General features: G+C 38.9%; 1 protein-coding gene across 8 annotated transcripts in view; it reads right to left on the bottom strand.

Moving 5' to 3' along the window:
• Positions 1-22784, bottom strand: part of PPEF1 (protein phosphatase with EF-hand domain 1) — a 157087-nt gene that overhangs the window by 16637 nt on the left and 117666 nt on the right. For 7 of the 8 annotated variants that reach the window (XM_061408023.1, XM_061408027.1, XM_061408028.1 and 4 more), the window contains 6 exons: positions 21130-21296; positions 18248-18284; positions 17030-17179; positions 12914-13057; positions 1989-2174; positions 456-598 (listed from right to left, as the gene is read on the bottom strand). In XM_061408023.1, the coding sequence (XP_061264007.1) occupies positions 456-598; positions 1989-2174; positions 12914-13057; positions 17030-17179; positions 18248-18284; positions 21130-21296 (827 nt within the window). The remainder of the gene's footprint in view (positions 1-455; positions 599-1988; positions 2175-12913; positions 13058-17029; positions 17180-18247; positions 18285-21129; positions 21297-22784) is intronic. The other variant, XM_061408025.1, reaches the window with a different exon arrangement.

Raw genomic sequence — 22784 nt, forward strand, 5'->3', positions numbered from 1 at the left:
ACCTAACAACAAATATATTTGTTTTAGAATACAAAAATATTAAAAAGATAATGTCAAAGGGGGGAAATAAAGGTAAGGGATGCATGCCATCACACAGTGAGACACACTCAACTCCATCATATACACTTCTGGGTAGAGAAGGGACAAAGACAACTGGGTTGTGTTTGGGGGCAGAAAAGGCAAGAGCTTATGGGACTGGGTAGGTACAGAGACCTCCTTTTCCTTATATTCAATTAGGGACTGTTCATGGATGCTGACTGCTTTAGAACTACTGCTCTTGGTTTCAAATAAGAGCACATTCACCACTTGGTTTCCAGAATTATTTCATTTTGTTTCTACTAATGAGTAACAGGTAAGTTGTTTTCTTCAATCCCAAGGCTGCTCTTAGGCACTCTGGACTGGTTCTACGTGGTCACCATTACCAGAGCTCAGAAAGCTCCTTAGAGTATACACACCTTTGGTAAAGAGGCCTGAAGCATGTTGCCTTAGTTATTTGGTACTGGAAAAATCGAGGGGTCGTACCAGAACTCATTCTGATATAAGCTCCTCGATTGCTACCTTCTTCATAATAATTAGACGCAGAAAATACAGTAATAACCTGGTTAAAGAAAAAGAACGTCAGGTTCACATAGTTCTCAAAATGTCCTTCAATAAAGTCAGAAACAGCTTAATTCTTAAAAACCAAAAGTTATACAAAATTCAAAATTCGTACAAATTATCAAAGTCTAATGGGATTTCCTGTGATTCCACTGAAGAGAAGCAAGGTTTTTAAATCATTGTCCCCATGAGTACTAACTTCTAGCCACTCATCCCCACAGTGCATGGCCTTGCAATCCTGTATTCAATTTCAGTTCCTTACTGCTCAGTTTTGTAAATTCCAATTTTCCAGCAGGGTAAAGCTTTTATTTTTCTTTCCTTGTGATATTTGACCATTCAAAATAAAACTTGTGTAATATCACAGTCCTTTTCTTTTGTCTGTAGCTGACTGATTTACAGGGCTCAGGGCCCCCATCAAACCAGTGCTTCAAGGTCAGAGAAATAGTGGCTAGATAAGGGACCATGATCACTCTGTTGGGAAGGAACCAGTCTTGGGGGTGTGATGGAAGATGAAGAGTCTTGGAGCATAATACTTGTTAGTGACAGGAAAGCTGATTTAGACCTAATCCTGCCCAAATGCACATGTCACTTCAGACAAGCCACTGCTTTTTTCTGTTTTTTTTTTTTTTTAATTACAAATAAACCCTAAAGAATACTTGCCTTACCATCCTGCAAAGGATGAGACTCCAATGAATTAAGAGAGTTAAGAAAAGTGAAAGTGTTGAAATAGAAGGAAAGGCCATGAAATTTGGTATTTCTTTTTAACTACTGCTGTTCACTAAGAGAAAGGGGGGCATCCCAGGACAACTTGGGGCCAGAAACCAGCTCCTCAGACCTCACCTCTCTAGCCTATCAGAAAGCACGGAAGAAGCAGAACACACTCCATTTCAGTGGTTGCTGCCAAACTGCCCACAGTGAGGGACCTGGCAGAGCTCCCCTAGTCAGTGAATAGAAGGGCAGTGTGTTTTGTGGCTCTGTTCTGCACAGGCAAGTACAAAAGGTAAAAGAGAGCAAGTGATTCACTGCCACCTTTCTGTGTTCTGGGAGGATACATACACTCTTCACCCCACTACTGGAGACTTGCCTTGCGATCAGCATAAAATAAAGCCTTTGTGTGTGTGTACTTAGGGTCCTATGTCAGTTCCTATCGCTGGGATTAGGAAGATCGGGGAAATAAACCAAGTATCTCTTGGGGTAAGGGACAATGAGGCTCCTTCAAATAACCTCTGTGAACCCGACAGTCTCCTGTTCTTGTCTACCAAAGCATGGAGTTCTGTTCTGGGACTAGGGAAGACATCTTCCCATGGCCTTGAAGTCAAACATCCTGTAAAGAAAGACTAGGCCTCGAGGGAGGGATGTCGGTGAGGAGGTCACCCACACCGTTAGCTTACCTTCCCATCGTGGCAGATTTCATACCCTTCAGGCTTACACTCATGAGATCTAACAAGCATCTTCAACTGGTATTTATTAAGAATCTTGGAGGTAATGTCTGGTCCAAAGTAGCAGCCCCCTCCTCGGTTCGTGTTTGGGTAGCAGCCTCTTTTGCCTCTGGGATCACTCCAAAGGATATCGATAACCTTGGAACAACAAATTAGATTAGGCTGTCACTGACAAGTGAGAGTTTATCCTTCTACGTTCAACTTCTTTTCCAGAAACATTAACCAAGTTATCACAAAGTCTCACTATTTCTCACCATTTCCTAACTCTAATTCTCTTTCAAAACTGTTTCATACTCACCTCCTCCATGAATCTTTTCCAAAATAATTTCAATGCCCATAGCCACCACAATCCCATTCTACTCATCCCCAGTAACCAAACACAGCAATATTTAGTAATCACGAAGAATCAGCCTTTGGGCTTTTTTAAAATCTACATTTTTAAAATTCTATCTTCATTATTTCACAATTGCTGAATCTACAAGCTCTTTTCTCTTAAAAAGAACTTCACTGCCATGTTCAAAGCAGAAAGTCATTCCCCACAATGAACACACATTTATTTGGTGTTTTCAATTATGTTCAAACAGGTATGCTAGGTCTCCCAGCTATGGTTTTGGCCCTGGTTTTTGTCCTGTTGAATAAACAGAATGAGAAGGCCTTTCCCCATCACAGATATAGTCAACTGTTCATCCAAGAATAGCTTCTAAAGCATCGCCTTCACTTTTTGCCCCACCACCCCCTTGATGAGTTCATTCTCAGCTTCAGCAGTATATTTAGCCACTGACTGGTTTCCACAATGTGTTCTCTTGAATCCACAAGTATGTTATTAGTATAATATTTCCTTTTGGACTTGAAACAGCAAATGCAGGCTGCATGATACTCAGGACTGAAGACCCAAGTTTCTAAGAATTTTTCATAAAATTTGGGGGCTCCCTGTTTGTACCTCTAATCTACATAAAACATTTCTTTATTTAAACATCTCCTATGGCATCCGGTCCTATCACTTCATGGGAAATAGATGGGGAAACAGTGTCAGACTTTATTTTTCTGGGCTCCAAAATCACTGCAGATGGTGACTGCAGCCATGAAATTAAAAGATGCTTACTCTTTGGAAGGAAAGTTATGACCAACCTAGATAGCATATTCAAAAGCAGAGACATTACTTTGCCAACAAAGGTCTGTCTAGTCAAGGCTATGGTTTCTCCTGTGGTCATGTATGGATGCGAGAGTTGGATGGTGAAGAAGGCTGAGCGCTGAAGAATTGATGCTTTTGAACTGTGGTGTTGGAGAAGACTCTTGAGAGTCCCTTGGACTGCAAGGAGATCCAACCAGTCCATTCTGAAGGAGATCAGCCCTGGGATTTCTTTGGAGGGAATGATACTAAAGCTGAAACTCCAGGACTTTGGCCACCTCATGCGAAGAGTTGACTCATTGGAAAAGACTCTGATGCTGGGAGGGATTGGGGGCAGGAGGAGAAGGGGACGACAGATGAGATGGCTGGATGGCATCACTGACTCAATGGACGTGAGTCTCAGTGAACTCCGGGAGTTTGTGATGGACAGGGAGGCCTGGCGTGCTGCGATTCATGAGGTCGCAAAGAGTCGGACACGACTGAGCGACTGAACTGAACTGATGGGAGCTTCAGTAGTAGTGTGAAAAACTAGCTTTAGAGCTAAAGCTATGCAACCTTGGAGATCAAACCCATCAATCCTAAAGGAAATCAGTCCTGAATATTCTTTGAAAGGACTGATGCTGAAGCTGAAACTCCAATACTTTGGCCACCTGATGTGAAGAACTGACTCATTTGAAAAGACCCTGATGCTGGGAGAGATTGAAGGCAGGAGGAGAAGGGGACCACAGAGGATGAGATGGTTGAATGGCATCACCGACTTGATGGACATGAGTTTGAGCAAGCTCCAGGAGTTGGTGATGGACAGGAAAGCCTGGTGTGCTGCAGTCCATGGGGTCGCAAAGAGTCAGACACAACTGAGTGACTGAACTGACTGATGCAACCTTGAGAAAAATCTCTGGGTCTCATTTTCTTTAAAATCAGAGGTTTGGGCCAGATGACTTGTAAAGTATTGCAAAGTTCTAACAGACTTTTTTTCTAATTTTTCATAGTCAAATAGACTGTATTTTCCACATGTTTCCTTGGAGGGCATGAAGAAGCATGTATTTTAAGTTGTGCAGTTATTCCAGTGAATCCAAGTCAGATCTTAAAATGAAGACCATCTCATACCAGTCAGAATGGCTGCCATCAAAAAGTCTACAAACAATAAATGCTAAAGAAGGTGTGGAGAAAAGGGAACCCTGTTACACTGTTGGTGGGAATGCAAACTGGTACAGCCACTATGGAGAACAGTGTGGAGATTCCTTAAAAAACTGGAAATAGAACTGCTTTATGATCCAGCAGTCCCACTGTTGGGCATACACACCAAGGAAACCAGAATTGAAAGAGACACGTGTACCCCAATGTTCATCGCAGTACTGTTTACAATAGCCAGGACATGGAAGCAACCTAGATGTCCATTAGCAGATGAATGGAGAAGGAAGTTGTGGTACATACACACAATGGAACACATTTGAGTCAGTTCTAATGAGGTGGATGAAACTGGAGCCTATTATACAGAGTGAAGTTAAGTCATAAAAAGAAACACAAATACTATATATTAACACTGCTGCTGCTGCGTCACTTCAGTTGTGTCCGACTCTGTGTAACCCCAGAGATAGCAGCCCACCAGGCTCCCCCGTCCCTGGGATTCTCCAGGCAAGAACACTGGAGTGGGTTGCCATTTCCCTCTCCAATATATTAACACATATATATGGAATTTAGAAAGACAGTAACAATGATCCTATATGCAAGGCAGCAAAAAAAAAAAAAAAAAAAAAACACAGAAGAACAGACTTTTGGACTATGTGGGAGAAGGCCAGGGTGGGATGATTTGAGAGAATAGCATTGAAACATGTATACTACCATATGCAAAATAGATGACCAGTGCAAATTTGATGCATGAAGCAGGGCACTCAAAGCCAGTGTTCTGGGACAACCCAGAGGGATGGGGTGGGGAGGGAGGTGAGATGGAAGTTCAGTATGGGGGACACATGTATACCCATGGCTGATTCATGTCCATGTATGGCAAAAACCATCACAATATATAAAGTAATTATCTTCCAATTAAAATAAATTAAGTAATCTTAAAAAAGGAAAAAAGACCTGAAATGGCTGTCCCACTAAACCTGACCCATTTACAGGTTTGGTATTGAAGGGGAGCTAGAAATAAGTAAGGGGAAAGACAGTGAGGTGGAGAGAAAAGAAAAACTGCTCTAGAATACTAAGTATCTCGTCAGAACTGGAGAAACCCTGCACCAGGCATATCCCAAACACTTGAAGATGACTGATTTTTTGATGACCGATTTCAGTGAGAATTAAAACCACACAAAGAAAAGTAGTATCATGATTCTCCTTTCTCCCCCATCAAATTCTAACACGGGCAGAACCCTACCCTACAAATAAATACAAAGAAATCTATTTATTTTGCTGGTGTTCATAACAAAAATAACATTTGCACTTGAAACTGAGTCATATCTGAATTTTACACCATGAATTCATGTTTTGGAGACATGATTTGACCTTTAATAAAATGAAAGTGAAAACATGGAACACAAAGAGGTGCATTTTATAAGGAGAGAATTAACTTCTAAATTCCCACCTGAGATGCAAGCCATTTACAGCCAAAATTACCCCAGGAAAACATTCTAAATTACTCTTAAAGCACATTATACATGATTTTGTATACAAAACCTTATACAAACATAGGGATGAGTGAACATTTTATATATGTGATAATGTACAATATATGATGAATTATACGAAACTAAAATTTTACACTTTTTTCTTTTTGCCAGATGCATATAGTTGAAATCTACATAAATTAAATGTACATATGCTGGAATTCTGTTGAACTAGAATAAGCACTGGCCATGAAAAGCTCTTCAGGTGTCACCTGTGTCACCTGGGAACCTACTCGGGCCTTAGCTGACTGCTCAACGAAATGAGGAAGATAGAGGTAACATTCACTTTTCTTTGGTTCAAAATCATAAAGGGTCATAAGGGGTATTAATTTTATAAAAGTGAGCTTCTTCAGAATCATCCATTCAATGAGTTCTACAATTCTTTTCTTTGCCAAGAATTCATCCACTTGACTAGGTTTACCCAGTCCATGACCACAATACAGATCTAACTCTGAGGCTCACAAAGAATGCTATAAAGGGCCCTTTGCTGGTGAAACAAATTCCTCTCTCTTCTCAACATCCTCTCCTCTGAAATGCAAGGGCCTTTGGGGTGGTGAGGGCATGAAAGAGTATTTACAACATTTCATCTTGAAAATTTTCAAACTAAAAATTGGAAAGGTTTTACTTTTATATGACCTGGTCAACAAAACTCTATTTGTGTCTCAGCCTTTAAACCTCTTAAATCCAAAATAAATCCTGCAAGAAGTGTCCCATGCCTGTCTACAGTTTTAAGTAATCCTGTTTTCAAAAGTATGCTTTGGGGAGAGATACTAGCTCAGAAAGATATATTGAAAAGCTTCTCTTCTAAAACACTAATACTGTAGATTCACTTCTGTATGTTCCGTTAGTTATGTGTCTTCCTTCCAGCTTTTGAACATGCCATTTTAAAAGCTGTGCTCATCACAAACCTTCCAGCAGGTACCTAGATGTCGTCAGAGGCCTACTCCTGTCTACCCATCACCTTGTTGAACAAGGGGAGACTAGAGTAGATCATTTCTTTCCTGAGACCTCCTACCACTCTTGTCATCTTTCCCTTCAGAAAAAGAGCATGGACATTAAAGTCAAGCCTGGGATCAAATCCTGCTCAAATCAAATCCAGTGACTAGCCACGTGACTACAAAATTTAAATTGCAACTATTTAAAATTACAACTCTGTCCCCTACACCTCAAGTTCATGGTTTCTCCTAACCTTGTTCTAGTTTTAATTTTTTCCACAGAACGTCTCACTTAACATATGTACTTACTATTATATAATTATATATGTAATATAAATAACATGACTTCATATATACATATATATTTATGTTATTTAGCTCCTACGCCTAGAACGTGAACTCCATGAGGGAATAGATCTGAGTTCAATTACTTTCTCAAAAGCTTAGAACAGTCCCTGACACATAGAAGGTACTCAACAAATACTTGTTAAGCAAATTAAGAGAAGGAAGTCACTCAGGATATAAATAATTAAAATTATTTTTTAAACCTTTCTGGCCTCCTCCTTCTTATACATCTGTCCTAAAGAGGTTACGCTTGTTTCTATATGATGACTCAGCTTTGAGTACACACATTCCCCCCACATCTCAGGGAATATAAGATGAAACTTACATTATAGTCCTCTGCCAGGAATCATGCACTTCCATGATTATGGAACAAACAGCCTATGATCTTTATTGCAATATGGCCCATAGATATTAAGAAATAAAGCAATTGTGTTTTTAATCTGAAAATTTCAACTCTATCTAACTAAAGTGTGCATGACCATGACATACCAACAAATGAGGAAAAAAAATTAAAGGTACAATTGAAATTATTAAAATATTGGGAATGAAATCCTGGTCAATTTTATCCTGTGTCAGTTCCAGTCATGTACACTGAGTCTGTAAGATGCCTCATCTATATTGTTGGAATGAGGGGAGGTTCTATTATAGAATAATGGTCACCAGTTTCCTCCCTCCCACTTCTTAAGGCTCCATTCCTCTATAATTCTAACTCATCCAGGCTTCCAGATGTCATGATTTTCTTCTTGTACAACTGCAATCTTTTTGGCATCATCCTTTTTATTCACCATAACCTTTGTTCTTTGGATTATGGATATCAAAATTTAAGGAGGCATCCTTTCCTACTTGCTGTAGGATGCCTCTTATACTTGGTTTGACTGTTAAATATTTTGGATGCACAAGTCAGTGATGAATTCTATTTCTCCCTTACCATCTCTTCCCTCTCCCTCTCTATCCTCCCTCTTCTCCTTCTCCTTATTGATTAGACTGTGTTTTACATTTTCTAGAAATCACATTTTCAGAAATCACATTTTAGATCAACATTTTCAGCAATCAAGGTATAAGGGTACAGAATCAAGAAATGAAGACTTCTTGGAAGTAAGCAATTAGAAGAAGGCTGCTGCTGTTGCTGCTAAGTCGCTTCAGTCTAGCAGTTTCATAATACTAGTAGCAAGAAGAGACCAGCTAGACGTTTAATTGATAGAATTAGGGAAAGGAACAGATAAGAAAGAACCTTCTGAGGGCCAGAACAAGACTTGATGATTGTCAACACTCTCTTTCCTGCAAAGGAGTTCAATTTTAATGTAATCAGATTGTGGAACTATTTTGTGAGCCCCAGGGCATTATTAAAAACAATAGCACAATCAGCTAGCAATTAGTGAAGGCTAATACTGGGTCTGATACAAAAAGAGGCAAATGGACCAAAGCTTAAAGGAGAAATCAGGGGAAAAGATAGTTGAAGAGAGCCTAGCTAAAGCTACAACCATCCATGGTAGTCAGGGAAACTGTGTGCATGCCCAAGGCAAGACCTCATGACGCATGACATCAGAAGCTACACAATGAAAAGGAACAGACTTCACCAAATTAGTCCAGACAAGCCAGTAAACAAATAAATGAGCAAAAAAAAAAAAAAAAAAAAACCAAAAAACAAATAACAACAAGCCCCAGAGGAGCATGGGAATAATTAAAGTTACTGCTGCTGCTGCTGTTGCTAAGTCACTTCAGTCGTGTCCGACTCTGTGAGACCCCATAGAAAGTTACTATATTGCCTAAAATATTCAGTTTTCAACAAAAAATTACAAAACGTGCAAGAAAAAAACTTCACAGGGAAAACTAAGCAGACAATAAGCCTTTGAGGATTAGGAGTAGACAACAAACTGTGGAAAATTCTTAAAGAGATGGGAATACCAGACTACCTGACCTGCCTCTTAAGAAATCTGTATGCAGGTCAGGAAGCAATAGTTAGAACTGGACATGGAACAACAGACTGGTTCCAAATAGGGAAAGGAGTACGTCAAGGCTGTATATTGTCACCCTGTGACAATTTAACTTACATGCACAGTACATCATGAGAAATGCTGGGCTAGATGAAGCACAAGCTGGAATCAAGATTGATGGGAGAAATATCAATAACCTCAGATGTGCAGATGACACCACCCTTATGGCAGAAAGCAAAGAAGAACTAAAGAGCCTCTTGATGAAAGTGAAAGAGGAGAGCGAAAAAGTTGGCTTAAAACTCAACATTCAGAAAACTAAGATCATGGCATCTGTTCCCATCACTTCATGGCAGATAGATGGGGAAACAATAGAAACAATGAGAGACTATTTTCTTGGGCTCCAAAATCATTGCAGATGGTGACTACAGCCATGAAATTAAAAGATGCTTACTCCTTGAAGAAAAGTTACAACCAACCTAGTCAGTATATTAAAAAGCAGAGATATTACTTTGCCAACAAAGGTCAGTCTAGCCAAATCTATGGTTTTCCCAGTAGTCATGTATGGATGTGAGAGTTGGACTATAAAGAAAGCTGAGCACCGAAGAATTGATGCTTTTGAACTGTGGTGTTGGAGAAGACTCCTGAGAGTCCCTTGGACTGCAAGGAGATCCAACCAGTCAATCCTAAAGGAAATTAGTCCTGAATATTCATTGGAAGGACTGATGCTGAAGCTGAAACTCCAATACTTTGGCCACCTGATGCGAAGAACTGACTCATTTGAAAAGACCCTGATGCTGGGAGGGATTGGGGGCAGAAGGAGAAGGGGACGACAGAGGATGAGATGGTTGGATGGCATCACCGACTCAATGGAAATGAGTTTGAGTCTGTTGGTGATGGACAGGGAGGCCTGGCGTGCTGCAGTCCATGGGGTCGCAAAGAGTTGAACATGACTGAGCAACTGAACTGAACTAGCAGACAAGTATTTCAAACCAATTATTATACATATATATAAAACACTTCACTGAATAAGAACAGAATACATTTTCTTCTCAAGAGCACACAAGAGCATTTTTCAAGACAGACTAAATGCTAGAGCATTAAAAAAAAAAAAAGGCCTCAATAAGTTTTAAAAGGATTTCAATCATGTTAATATGTCCTTCAACCACAAATTCAAGTAAAAATAATTAAGAGAAGGAAATATGAGAAATCCACAAATATGCAGAAATTAAACAACGTATTCCTAAATGACATATATGTTAAAGAAAAGTAATTAGAAAATTCTCTGATATGACTGAAAACAAAAGCACAACATAGCAAAATTCACAAGATGGAGCTAAAGCAGTACTCACAGGGAAATCTATAGCTTCGTTGGCAAAGGATAAAGAGTTCAAATGAAAGACACTAACTTTCACCTAAGGAAACTAGAAAAAGAAGACCAAAATAAATCTAAATCAGAAGGCAAGGAAAAAATAAAGACTAAAGCAGAAATAAATGGAGAGAACAGAAAATAGAGAAAAATAAAAATAAACAAAAATTGATTCTTTGAAGAGACCAATAAAACTGAAAATCTTAGTGAGACTGACCAAGCAAAAAGAGACTCAGATTACTAAAATCAGAAATGAAAGAGGAGGCATCGCTCACAAAGAAATTTCAAAATATATATTTTTAATAAATATATTTCATATATATGTATATGTTACAATCAACTTTAGGCCAACAAATTAGATAAACTAGATGAATGGACAAGTTTCAAGAAAGACACAAACTATCAAGGATACCAAGACACAACTACTCAAAAAGTAAAAAATCTGAATAGAACTATAGCAAGAAAGAAGACTGAATTAGTCATTTTAAAACTGCCTACAAAGAAAAAAGTCCAGGCTCAGATGGCTTCACTGATGAATTCTACTACATATTTGAAGAGTTAATATCAATACTTCACACAAACTCCTCCAAAAAAATAGAAGAGGAGATAATGCTTCCTATCTCATCCTATGAGGTCGATTTTACAATAATACCAAAGACATCACAAGAAAGAAAACTATAGACTAATATCCTTTATGAATATAAATATTAAAATCCTCAAAAAGTAGCAAAATGAAGCCAACAACAGATAAAATGGATTATATGCCATGACCAAGTGGGATTTATCCCAGAAATGTAAGATTGGTTTAACATCTGAAATCAATCAATGTAATACATCACATTAGTAGAATAAAGAACAAACAATACATGATTATCCTAACAGATACAGAAAAGCATTTGACAAAGTCCAACTGAACTGAACTGAACTGAACACTCTATCATGGTAAAAAACACCCAAGAAAGTAGGCACAGAAGAGAAATTCCTCAATCTGTTGAGGGATAGTTAACATATAAACAAACAACTAATATATTTAATGGGAAAGACTGAATGCTTCCCCCTAATATTAGGAATTAGACAAGGATGTCGACTCTGACCACTTCTATTTTTCAACACTATACTAGAGGTTCTAGACAGGACAATGAAGCAAAAAAAAGAAATAAAAGGCAGCCAGATTGGAAAGAAAGAAGCATGTTCTTGTTTATATTTAATACAAAGTCCCAGGGAATCCACTAAAAACCGTTAGAATAAACAAGTTTATCAAGGTTCACAACATGAGATCAGTATATAAAAGTCAATATATACCAGCAATGAACAATCCAAAATGTAATTAAGAAAACAATTCTATTTAATATAGTGTCAAAAGTATTTGGGAATAAACTAGGAATAACTTTAATAAGTGTTTCCATGTATGTGATTACAAAGCACTGTTGAAATGAAAGATCTAAACAAATGGAAAGACATCACACATTCATGGAATTAAAGATACAATATTGTTAAGATTGCAATAGTAACTAAATTGATCCACAAATTCAAGGCAATCCCTACCAAAATTTCAGCTCTTTTTTTTTTTCATAGAGATTGACAAGCTGATTCTAAAATTCATATGGAAATTCAAGGGACCCAGAATAGTCAAAACAATCTTGAAAAAGAAGAAAGCTAGAGAACTCACACTTTATAGTTTCAAAACTTTCTACAAAGCTATAGTGATCAAAACTGTGTTATCCTGACATAAGGATAGACATATAGATCATCGGATAGAATCAAGAGTTTAGAAATAAACCTTCATATTTATGGTCAATTGATTTTTCATAAGGGTGCCAAGAAAATTCAATGAGAGGAAGTCTTTTTAACAAATGGTGCTGGGATAATTGGATATCCACATGCAATAAAATGAATTTGGACACCTACCTCACACTATCCACAAAAATTAACTCAAAATGGATCAGACACCTAAATGTAAGAGCTGAAACTATAAAATTTTCAGAGGAAAACATAGGAATAAATCTTCACGATTTGGGGTTAGGCAATGGCTTCTTAGATACAACACCAAAACTCAAAGCAAAAGCACTAATCTTTTATTCTGACTGAGTAAAATGAGCCAGAGCCAAAAGATCACATGCTGTATGGGTCCTTTTCTATAATACGTCCAGAATAGACAAATGTACTAAGACCAAAAGGTCTAATCTGCAGGGATGGGAAGAGAATGGGAAGTGACTGGTAATAGGTATGTGAAGTTCCTTTTTCAGGTGATGAAAATATTCTAAATTTAGATTGTGGGGACAGTTGTACATTTTGAATATACCAAACTCAATGAATTATATACTTTAAGTGAGTGAATTATATGGTATTTGAATGATATTTCAATTAAGCTGTTAAAATATAGTAATGGATTTAGAGAAAAGGATATGATCTGCTGAGAAAGGCAAGCCACTTTTTATATATTACTAGGGACAAAATCATCTATGCTGCATCTTCACTGCCACTTTAGTGAACAGTCTGATTACTTACCTGCTCCCATTCCTGCTTTGTTAATTGTTCAGAAAAGGATCCACTTGTTCTGATTCCCAGAGCCACAGTGGCTGTACCCAGTTTATTTTTCTTCTCAGCACGGTCTCCATCCATTGGAATTGGCGGCATCAGCACAGATCTCATCTACAAAACAAATTCACGCTTTAGCCAAACCCTATGCTTAGTGTGCTGCACGTAGAAACTTCAGCACTAGTTGCTATTTTGTCTATATTATTGTGCCTCAACTCAATGGAAAATACATGATCACCTGTTCCATCTCACCTACCTCCTTCATCTTACTGATGCACTGATCTCTATAAACTGGGCCTGTTAAGCTCTGTTTGTACATTTTTAAACTAGAGACACTGTCTTACAGGGAAAGTTTCCCATTAGAGTTTCTAAAAGACCTCAGAGGCACAGATGTCAGTGGAGACATGTTCTTTGGCATTGTGACGGGAAATGGAAGATGCTAAGGGAAAATAAGTCTCCCTCTGAGCCTTTATCTATACGTGGAGCTGAGAACTAATAGGCCTGGAGTTCAGAAACACCTCTTAAGAGGATGGCTGCTTTTCTTTTTGTTGTGTTTTCCAGGAGAAATGAGAGAAAGTATATCTATGTCCAAGAAAGTTCACAAAGGGGACATAAATTGAAAACTTTGGAAGCCTTCTAACTTGAGTGCACTGGGTTCTCAGTCTGAGGTGCCAGCAACTGAACATTATATCTAATCCTAGTAACAAAGGCGATGTATTTCTTTGGAAACAAAATGTCTTTCTGATAGTAGATCAATTACTATAATCCATTCTATGTTCCCTTATATAATTTGAGACTGCAATTTTATACTTGTTTCTCTGTAGCACCATACCTTTACACAAAACAATTTGAAGCAATGGTTCTATTACATTGGAAGCCTTAGTTCAGCGATGGACAATTCTCTGAGGTAGGCACTTAAGTTTCTTCTATAAACTACGGTGTCTATAAAATCTTACCTTTATTTTTCAAAAATAAAAGCAAACCGTATTCTGAGGTCCTATCTCATTGAGACGGTTGGAATTCAATCCAGCTGTTATTAGTGAGCTCACAGCCTACCTCCCTGTCTACCCCCCAGCAAATGTCTCCAGGTCTTAGGCAGAGCAGAGTATTTTGGGAGGACACTCTGAACTTGGGGTCCACACAACTCACTTCTGATAAGGTCATCGGGCAGGACAAAGCCACATGGTCTCTTAAGTACTGTGGCTCTTCTGTTTTCAAAGCCACGTGGGATCAGGACACTTTGCCCAGTCCCTGCTGGGTGCCACATCATCATTTTCTCCTGGGGGTCCTACTAGCAATCTCTTCCCATAACCTCTGCCAAGGAGTTTGAAGAATACTAAACCAGAGGCTAAAGTATTATAGTCTTCCTTCTCTGTCCCTCTGCATTCACCACCCCACCCTTTCCAACCTGCCCACTTTACAAAATACCTTTAATGAACCTGCAGTGGAGGTTGTCATTGAGTTCCCCCAACTCTACCCCTTCCCCATGAACAACTAAATCATACAGCAGGTGTAAACGAGGAAGCATGTTCACCCCTACATTTGGAGGTCCAAACAGATGGGCAAGTGGGGGTTATAAAACTAACCTGAAAATCTGTTTTTGTATCTCATCTAGTAGAGTTCCAAAGGCTTAAACCTACTACTTTCATTACAGTTCAATTATATTTCACACAAAGAACACGTGCTACCAGTTCAACTTCATTCCAGCAGGGTAGACAAAAAACATACAAGTCAAATTTCTACCTTTAAAGCCAGTCTTAACAGTAGGTGGAACAATGATCCCCTAAGGGGGTGAAATGTGAGGTATCCTGGGAAAATTTCTGGCCTCAAAATTTCTCCCCAGGGTCTCTCTTGGTGACTGAAATTTAAACCTCAGTTTTAAGTATCATGAAAAAGAGGACAGAGTTGGAGAAGAGAGCTTTATGTTCAGAGCTTACTCTATGCCATCTTTTTCATCTAGGTAATTATATTTAATCTTCCCAGCAATTCAATATGGCAGGTATTTTTTAGCTTTAGTGCATAGATGTGGGAACTGAGGCTTAGAAATCACTGGCACCTTACCCAGTCACCCAGCCAGGAAGGGGCAGAAGCAGGATGTAATAGATGCAATGTTAGCTACATCTGTCTGATGTCAGAGCTTCACAGTGTTTACTAGGTTAAGGTGGCTCTCAATTTAGGGTCGCCACAGAAATAGTCATGGACATTTCAGAGAAATGCTCTTAATATCTCAAAAAGCCTGAGAGAGGACTGGCTTCTCAGGCTAACCTCAGGAAAGGAAAAGTTTTCAATCTGATTAATTAGTAGTGGCTGCCACAGCTGATTAGTGCTGTTGTCACAGGGCCAGTGGTGGTGGAGTGTCGCATTCCCGCCATGTGCTTGCCAATATTTGACTGACAAAAACATCATGTTCCCTTGCTCTTGGCTAGAATCATATCCACTCATTATGTTAACAATTACTATCTCATGTTGATTCAAACAGCTTATTGGCTTGACTATTTGCTGAGATCCTAAAAAAGGTACCTTAAATTAGGGTGGCCTTAAAATTTATTGCAACTGGGGTGCTTCTGAGAGTAAAGGGAGGTGGTATTAACACCTACACCAAGACAACAGGTGTAAACCAGGAAGTATGGTTATCACTGGGTGAGGCTGGGGAGGGGGTATGTAAAATCAGCACAGAATCAGGAAAGGAGTTGTAAAAAAAAGTTTTTATCCAGTTTTACCTTAGGTTTGCCCTATTTCAGTCTTAAATCTCTTAGGAAATATTCATCAAACATTAATACTGACTACATCTTAGGTGCTGGAGTTATATCAGTGAACTAGAGAAGCAGGGGAAGATGATAAACAAATAGTACCACAATTGCTTATTTAATTTTGGTAACTGTTATGAAGGATAGGTACAAGGGGCTTGAGAGCATACGGACGGGGACCTGATCTAGTCAGGAGGTCGTGGAGGGCTTTCCAGGGGAGGGGTAGGTTTAAGCTGAAATTAGAAGGATGAGAAGGAGTTGGCGACAATACAATCATTCATATGTATATAAAGGTATAAGGACTCTAAAAACTCAAGGTGAACAGGAATCGCATGTCCACATCAAATTAAATTCTGGTTCTAGATTCCCCTTGCCTGGATTGGTAGGAATTTGATTAACAGTCCTGAGGAGCAGGGTTCAGGTTTCTCACTAGGACCGCACATGATCACCGGGCTCAGAGTTGCCACTGGTCGTCATGCCCAGGTGGTTCCCCTGTTCCCCTAGTCTGGGGGCATTGGCTGGGCTCTTGACAGGCAGAAGGCAATCCAGTCACTCTGCAAAGCCCCACCAAAGAAGCCTTTCACTAAGCCTCAGAGCTTCAGGCTCCACACAGCCACTTCCCTCAGAGGGTCAATATATATTCCTGCTTTGCTTCTGCTGTATTGAATATGGTTACTTAAGTTTAAAATATTAAACTATCCCCCCCCCCTTAAAAAAATATGAGCCATTTAGAATACATATGGGAAATCACACCAATTCAGAAACAAACTGCTGTATGATTCTACTTCTAAAAGGCTCCTGGAGGAGTCAAATTCTTAGAGCTATAACACAGAATGGTGGCTGCCAAGGGCTGGGGAAGGTGGAATTGGGAATTAGTGTTTAATGGGTATTTTCAGTTTCAGAAAATGGAAAGTTTTAGAAATAGATGGTGGTGACAAGTAGTGACAGTTGCACAATAATGTGAAAGTACTTAATGCCACTGAACTGCACACTTAAAAATGGTTAAAGTGGTAAACTTATGTTGGTATATTTTACCACAACATTGATTAATTAGAAATTTTAACTTTTCAAAAATCAAGATTTTTCACTTTTAGAAACTATTATGAAATGCCAATATTTTCCCACTTTCACCATGAATTTTTAAAAATATTTTTTCTATGCATAGAAGTTATCAATTTAGTTCTTTATCACTCAATCATGGATTTTCTTAAAATTTTTACTCATTTTTTCAGAGTTATAGCAATCACTAAAACATGAATCTATATAAAACAATACATGAAAGGAGGTATGTATCCCTTTGTAAATCTGAGACAACATTCATGCAAACATTGCTTCTTACTTTGTTTCTTTCTATACGGTGGAGTAAATTCAAGTCTGTGGACTCTGATATCCCTCCATGTATGACCAGGACTTCATTGTCAATGATTGTACCAATTGGGAGCCAGGTATAGACCTCTTCCAAGATTTGTAAGATTTTTTTCCCATGCAGCTGTAAGTAAGAGCTTGAGTAAGTTTGTTTTTCTGATAGGTTCAATTTTACTCAATAGTCCCAACATATGGACAAAAACCAACAGTTTTCATGCCACCCAAACTAGGTCAGGATGGACACACTAACCAACAAGCATGCATGAATCATCTTTTAATTCTCTTTTTTTGATACTTTGACTTGCTGACCCAGGGGAAGAGACTGCCCCTCCCAAGGCTAGTTAATTCCTAGAGATAGAAAGGAGTTGTCTTTTGTATGTAAAGCAGGGTGCCTTTCATATGCAAATAAACCTACTCAGAGCCCATCCTCCCAACTAGTCCTTTGCGGATTTAACCAGCCTGCCAATGCAGGAAACATGAGAGACCTGGGTTCCATTCCTGGGTCAGGAAGATTCTCTGGGAGGAGGGCATGGCAACCCACTCCAGTATTCTTGCCTTGAGACTCCCATGGACAGAGGAGCCTGGTGGGCTACAGTCCATGGGGTCACACAGAGTCAGACACGACTGAGCAGCACACCCAGGGCCACTATTTCCTGCTCCAATCACCCCAGGGCGAGCCAGATACCAAGCAACCATGGACAGCTTGTAAACCCCAGAGCCTGCTGAGATTACTCAAACGAGCCAATCCTAAACCTGCTTACACTGCCTCACCCATTTCTTCCTGAGAAAACCACAATAAAGGCTCTTGCCACTGCCTCTGACCCTGAGGCGCAGCCCCATACAGTGTGGTGCTCCACTGACTTCAGTTTCTAAGGAATTGTGAGTAAAAACATTTCCCTTCATGACAGTCATTTTCATGTTTTACCAAACCTGAGTAAAAAAACCCCAGGTATCTTTGAAACAACAGAGTTTGTATCTGTGTTAAAACTCACACAGAAGTCACAATGAAAAAGCTTCGTTTAGTCCAGAAAGAAAAACAGGTCTTCACCATGGCCAAGGCTTCCTTTTGTGCTTTTATTGGCCCGGATTCTGATTAATTTTCCCATCATCCTTCTTGAAGCTTTTTCTTTTTTTAAACTTCTATGTATAAACAGCAAAGAGGATGTAAAAAAAAAAAGTAGATGAGTCTTACCTTATATTTATGTAAAATTTCTTTCGTGAAGCCATACCTGAAAAAAAAATGGGATTTCAACTCTTTCACTGAATGTTGATAACTCCCACTTACCTGAGTCAAGTCATGCAAAAAAGCGAGTCCTTGATATCTTACTATCACAAGTATCAAGAACTCAAGCAACTAGACTTCAGTTGGAACTGTTACTTACTCAAGTCTTTGCTAGGCACTATGGGAAAGAACAAAGGCAGCTGATGACGTCATCCCTACCCTCAAGGAGTTTAGAGTATAGCTGGGAAAAGAAGATAAATTTTCATGAAACCAATACAAGACAACTTAAGAAATATGTGGTGGGCACCCATGTCTGAGTACTGCAAGTATTCAGAGATGTGTGCTGTGGCCACTGAGGGAAGGTGTGTGGGAGAATGTTTTTCATTTAGATAGAATTTCTCAGACATCCTATACCTTATGGTAAATGAATGATTAGGAGGGAAAAAAGACCAAACAAAGACAAAGAAAAGCCTAGAAGGTAATAAGTTGGTTCTTAATACTCTCTCTGACATAGCTCATGTAATCGTATTGAGCGTTTTAATAAAAAGTATCAGGAAGTTTAATGCCTGAATAGCAGTCACTAAAAGGGATTTAATGATGAGATGTTTTTTCCAATACTTTCCTTGCCTTAAGATAATAATATATACCTTGAACACCCAACAAAGTGAAGTCAGAATGCAGCATACTCACTCCAGGTTTCCACACAAATCATGTCATGTGAAGCTTCTACAGTGTAACATGATGTTTCCTGAAATGAACTCAGTCCTGCCCATTCAACAGCACCTCAAATCTCAAATCAGCTTACCCCCAACTGAATTCATTATTCTCCCTCAGCCCACCTTTCTCCTCTTATCATGTTCCCAGTATCAGTGATATTGCAAATTCAACCTAGGAATCTGGAGGTCATCTTGATTCTCTCTTCTTTCAAGTCCTCCATATCATGTTACCAAGCCTTAAATCAATGCCTGAACTCCTCTTGAATCTATCTACTTCTTTGCTTCTCCATCTCCCAGTCTAAGTGAGAGCCCATCATCTATCTCTTCAACTCTTATATTTCCTACTGGCATCCCCATATCTATTCTTGTCCCTCACCAAACTACTCTTACTGCTGCATCTTACAACACAAATTTTATAATACTCTTCAATGATTTTCTTCTGTTCTCAGAAGAAAGCTCAAATTCCTCTACAATAATTTCTTATGTCTCCAGCTCTATCAGATACCATTCTGTTCTTCAGTTTATGCTTCTCCTATCTTGAATTTCTTTCAAATCTAAAAAGTCCTTTCTCAAGCTCTGCCTAAGTTGTCTCTTCACTGTGGAACACTGTTTCCCATCCACTCTTGCCATGGTCCTCTCTTGGTTTCCTAATTCATCCTTCAGGTCTCAGGCTAATGTCATATTTCTATGGGAGAACCTTCCAACCACCTCTCAGACAGGTTGGATCTCCCTCTTTACAAATTCATCACATTTGAAAAACCTGCTCAACTTGTGTCTTCCCTGCTAGATGTAAATTCTAGAAGGGCAGGGGCCATGTCTCTTTCAGTAACCATTCAGCCCTAGATCCTGAAGCTGAAGCTCCAACACTTTGGCCACCTGACGTGTAGCGGTGACTCACTGAAAAAGTCCCTGATGCTGGGAAAGACTGATGGCAGGAGGAGAAGGGGGTGACGGAGGATAAGATGGATGGATGGCATCACCAACTCAATGGACATGAGTCTGAGCAAACTCTGGGAAATGGTGAAGGACAGGGAAGCCTGGCATGCTACAGTTCATGGGGTCACAAAGAGTCGGACGACTAAGCGACTGAACAGCATCAACAAATAGAACTGAAGAGCTAAATAAATGGAAGAATAAATGGCATGCCCAAATAAATGTTTTGAGCTATATTACATATATGTATTGAGCTATATTATATATATATATATATATATATATATATATATATATATATAGCCTCTGAAAATAGCCTTGGGATTTTTTTCCTTCATATTTAGCATTTTCTTCCATACCTTAGGGTTAGAATTGAAACTCTTGTTTTCAGGCCAAGTGCCAAAACTGCCCCAAAGAGAAAACTCATCAGTTGCTGAGCTTTGATGCAGTTACTCAAAAGCCCAGCACTGAAGCATCTAACATGCCATGCCTTCTACTTCCCTAGTGCAACTGGATTCTGTTTTTTCATAAAACAAGAAACAAAAGGAAAAGAAAAGGAGGAGAGGAAGAAGAGGAGGAATGGAAAGGGGAAAGGAGGAAGAGGAAAGAAAGGAAAGAAGAACATTTGTCACTTACTATGCCTTTCACAGCAAAAACTGGTAAACCACTTAACCAATCTTTATTCCCCCAGCTTCCAGTGAGTCAGATAGCTGAAATGCTATGTTACCACTATTCTCCAATATGTTTACGAACAACTATGCCAGAAGCCATCACCATGTCATAAAAAAATTACACATCAGTGAAAAACACAGTACTAGTTTCCGAGACAACTCTGAGGCAAGCCAAAAGAGTATCGAGAGAATGAGTCCATCTAAACCTGCTCATAGAACAACCCCACCTCCAAACCTGGCCTAACACGTCTAGAAAGCACACAATTTGACTTGGGAAGGGTGGGTATGGGAGGAAGAACATAATAGAAGGGAGAAGGAAGGATTGGAAGAAAAGATAGGAAGGGAATTTTAGAGCAATTTATACTCACACAGTAGAGGACTGAGGGAGCTAAACTGGGGTAAGAACTGAGATCTTCCTTGAGATTCTCATCCCTACTTCTCTACACTCACGTCTAACTCTCTGCTAGGAACTAAACATGGTAGCATTTTCCAGAACAGGAAACAAAAGAGGAAATCTACAGGGCTAGGTTACCTCATATTCATCATAAAATCCTCATGGTTGCCTCTGTTCAAGTGCAGGTCATTTGGGTACACAAGAAAACTCACAAACAGGATCATTAGGATCTCCATGGAATTTTTTCCTCGATCTACAAAATCACCATTAAAAACATATGGGTTGGTCACTGAGGGGAGACCATTCTGTGGAAGGAAGAGAGGGGAAAAGGAGCAGTTAAAAGAATGTACTTTTTAAAGTAAGGTCTTGTACTTAACGTTCACACGGATATGGAGAAAAGAGGCTGAGTCAGTTCTTCCACTGGGAAAAATCTGCTTACCCACTCAAGCCTATTTCACTCTTCCAGGGCAAGGGTGAAAGGTTTCACTCTTCTCCTGCAAGAGACCTTTTGGAAGTAAAGAATTAGCTTGGGACAGGAAGACTCCAGGGGGGTGGCTCATCCTACTCACTCCCACCCATGAAAACTATGAGTTTTCTCTGAAAGGACCTGATAATTATCCTATTAAAAATGGATTCTTTCATCTCTTCCTTGGGTAAAGAGGGAAAAACATTGAACTAAGTAAGAGCCAGAAGTCGTTCATTCTAAGGGACCCTCTGTTTAATTTCTCTAGGCTGTGATTCTCTCAATTTGTAAAAACAACTCCATCCCAGATCAAAAATGAGAGATAGGATATGAACGTACTCAGGAAAGTGTAAGGTACTGTCCAACTGTGAGCAGAGCTAATATACCATCAGTCCACTCTGATACAATTACACCAGGTGTTGGAGGCATGTGTTCTTGACTGCTCACCAACCAGAGCCATATTTGTTGTTTAATATGTTGATTACCACTCCTGAGCATAATACTTTAAAATATAGTGTTAGCATAAAAAAAGACTGGGATTAGGACAAAGGTCTTTATAGCAGCTATTCTTTCCTTTACTTCTGTACTAGTAAACTCTAAAATAAAACACACCATGTCTGGTAGAGAAATGGTTGAGTGCATTTTTATTGCATAGTAAGATAATTCAAATGTCTAAAAAATACATTACAAAAAGAAAATTTTAAATACTTATATATTCTAATATATGTCCTCTTTCCAAAAAGTTACCTTCAAGAAGTAATTCACATATTCTAGATATGTTAAACTTTTTCAAATGATTTTTGATTTTCTCTTTTGTTAAGTTTCAAATTATGTAAGAAAATATTACTTTATACTCACCACCTAGTATTTATATACATTTTAAATTGTTCATATCAATATGACAAAAATAGTTGAAAAAAATAAAATACAAGTTGTAGCATATAACTTAGGAATTCCAGAAGTCAGTATGCAACAAAACATGTTCTAAAGGCAACTGGAAAACAGCAAGCAAGCAGTGGTGTAGCGTTCTGGGCCAGAAGACTTATTCTCTAATTCAACTCCACTATTACCCATGTGTCCCTGGGCAAGTTATTTGATCATTATGAACTCTAGTTTCCCATCTGTTAAATTATAACTTCCATGCTTATCATACAGGGCTACTTTGGAACTCACATGAGACTGTAGTGTGTAAAAACTACAGTGTGCTTTTACTATAGTGTGTAAAAATTATAAAGTACCACACAAACTAAGAGATTCATTTTATTATGACCTCCATGTTATTTCTAACTTTACAATCCCACTAATTTATATTGTCTTATACATGAATTCA

This window comes from Bos javanicus, chromosome X, assembly GCF_032452875.1.
Source record: "Bos javanicus breed banteng chromosome X, ARS-OSU_banteng_1.0, whole genome shotgun sequence".
NCBI classification, from domain to species: Eukaryota; Metazoa; Chordata; class Mammalia; order Artiodactyla; family Bovidae; genus Bos; species Bos javanicus.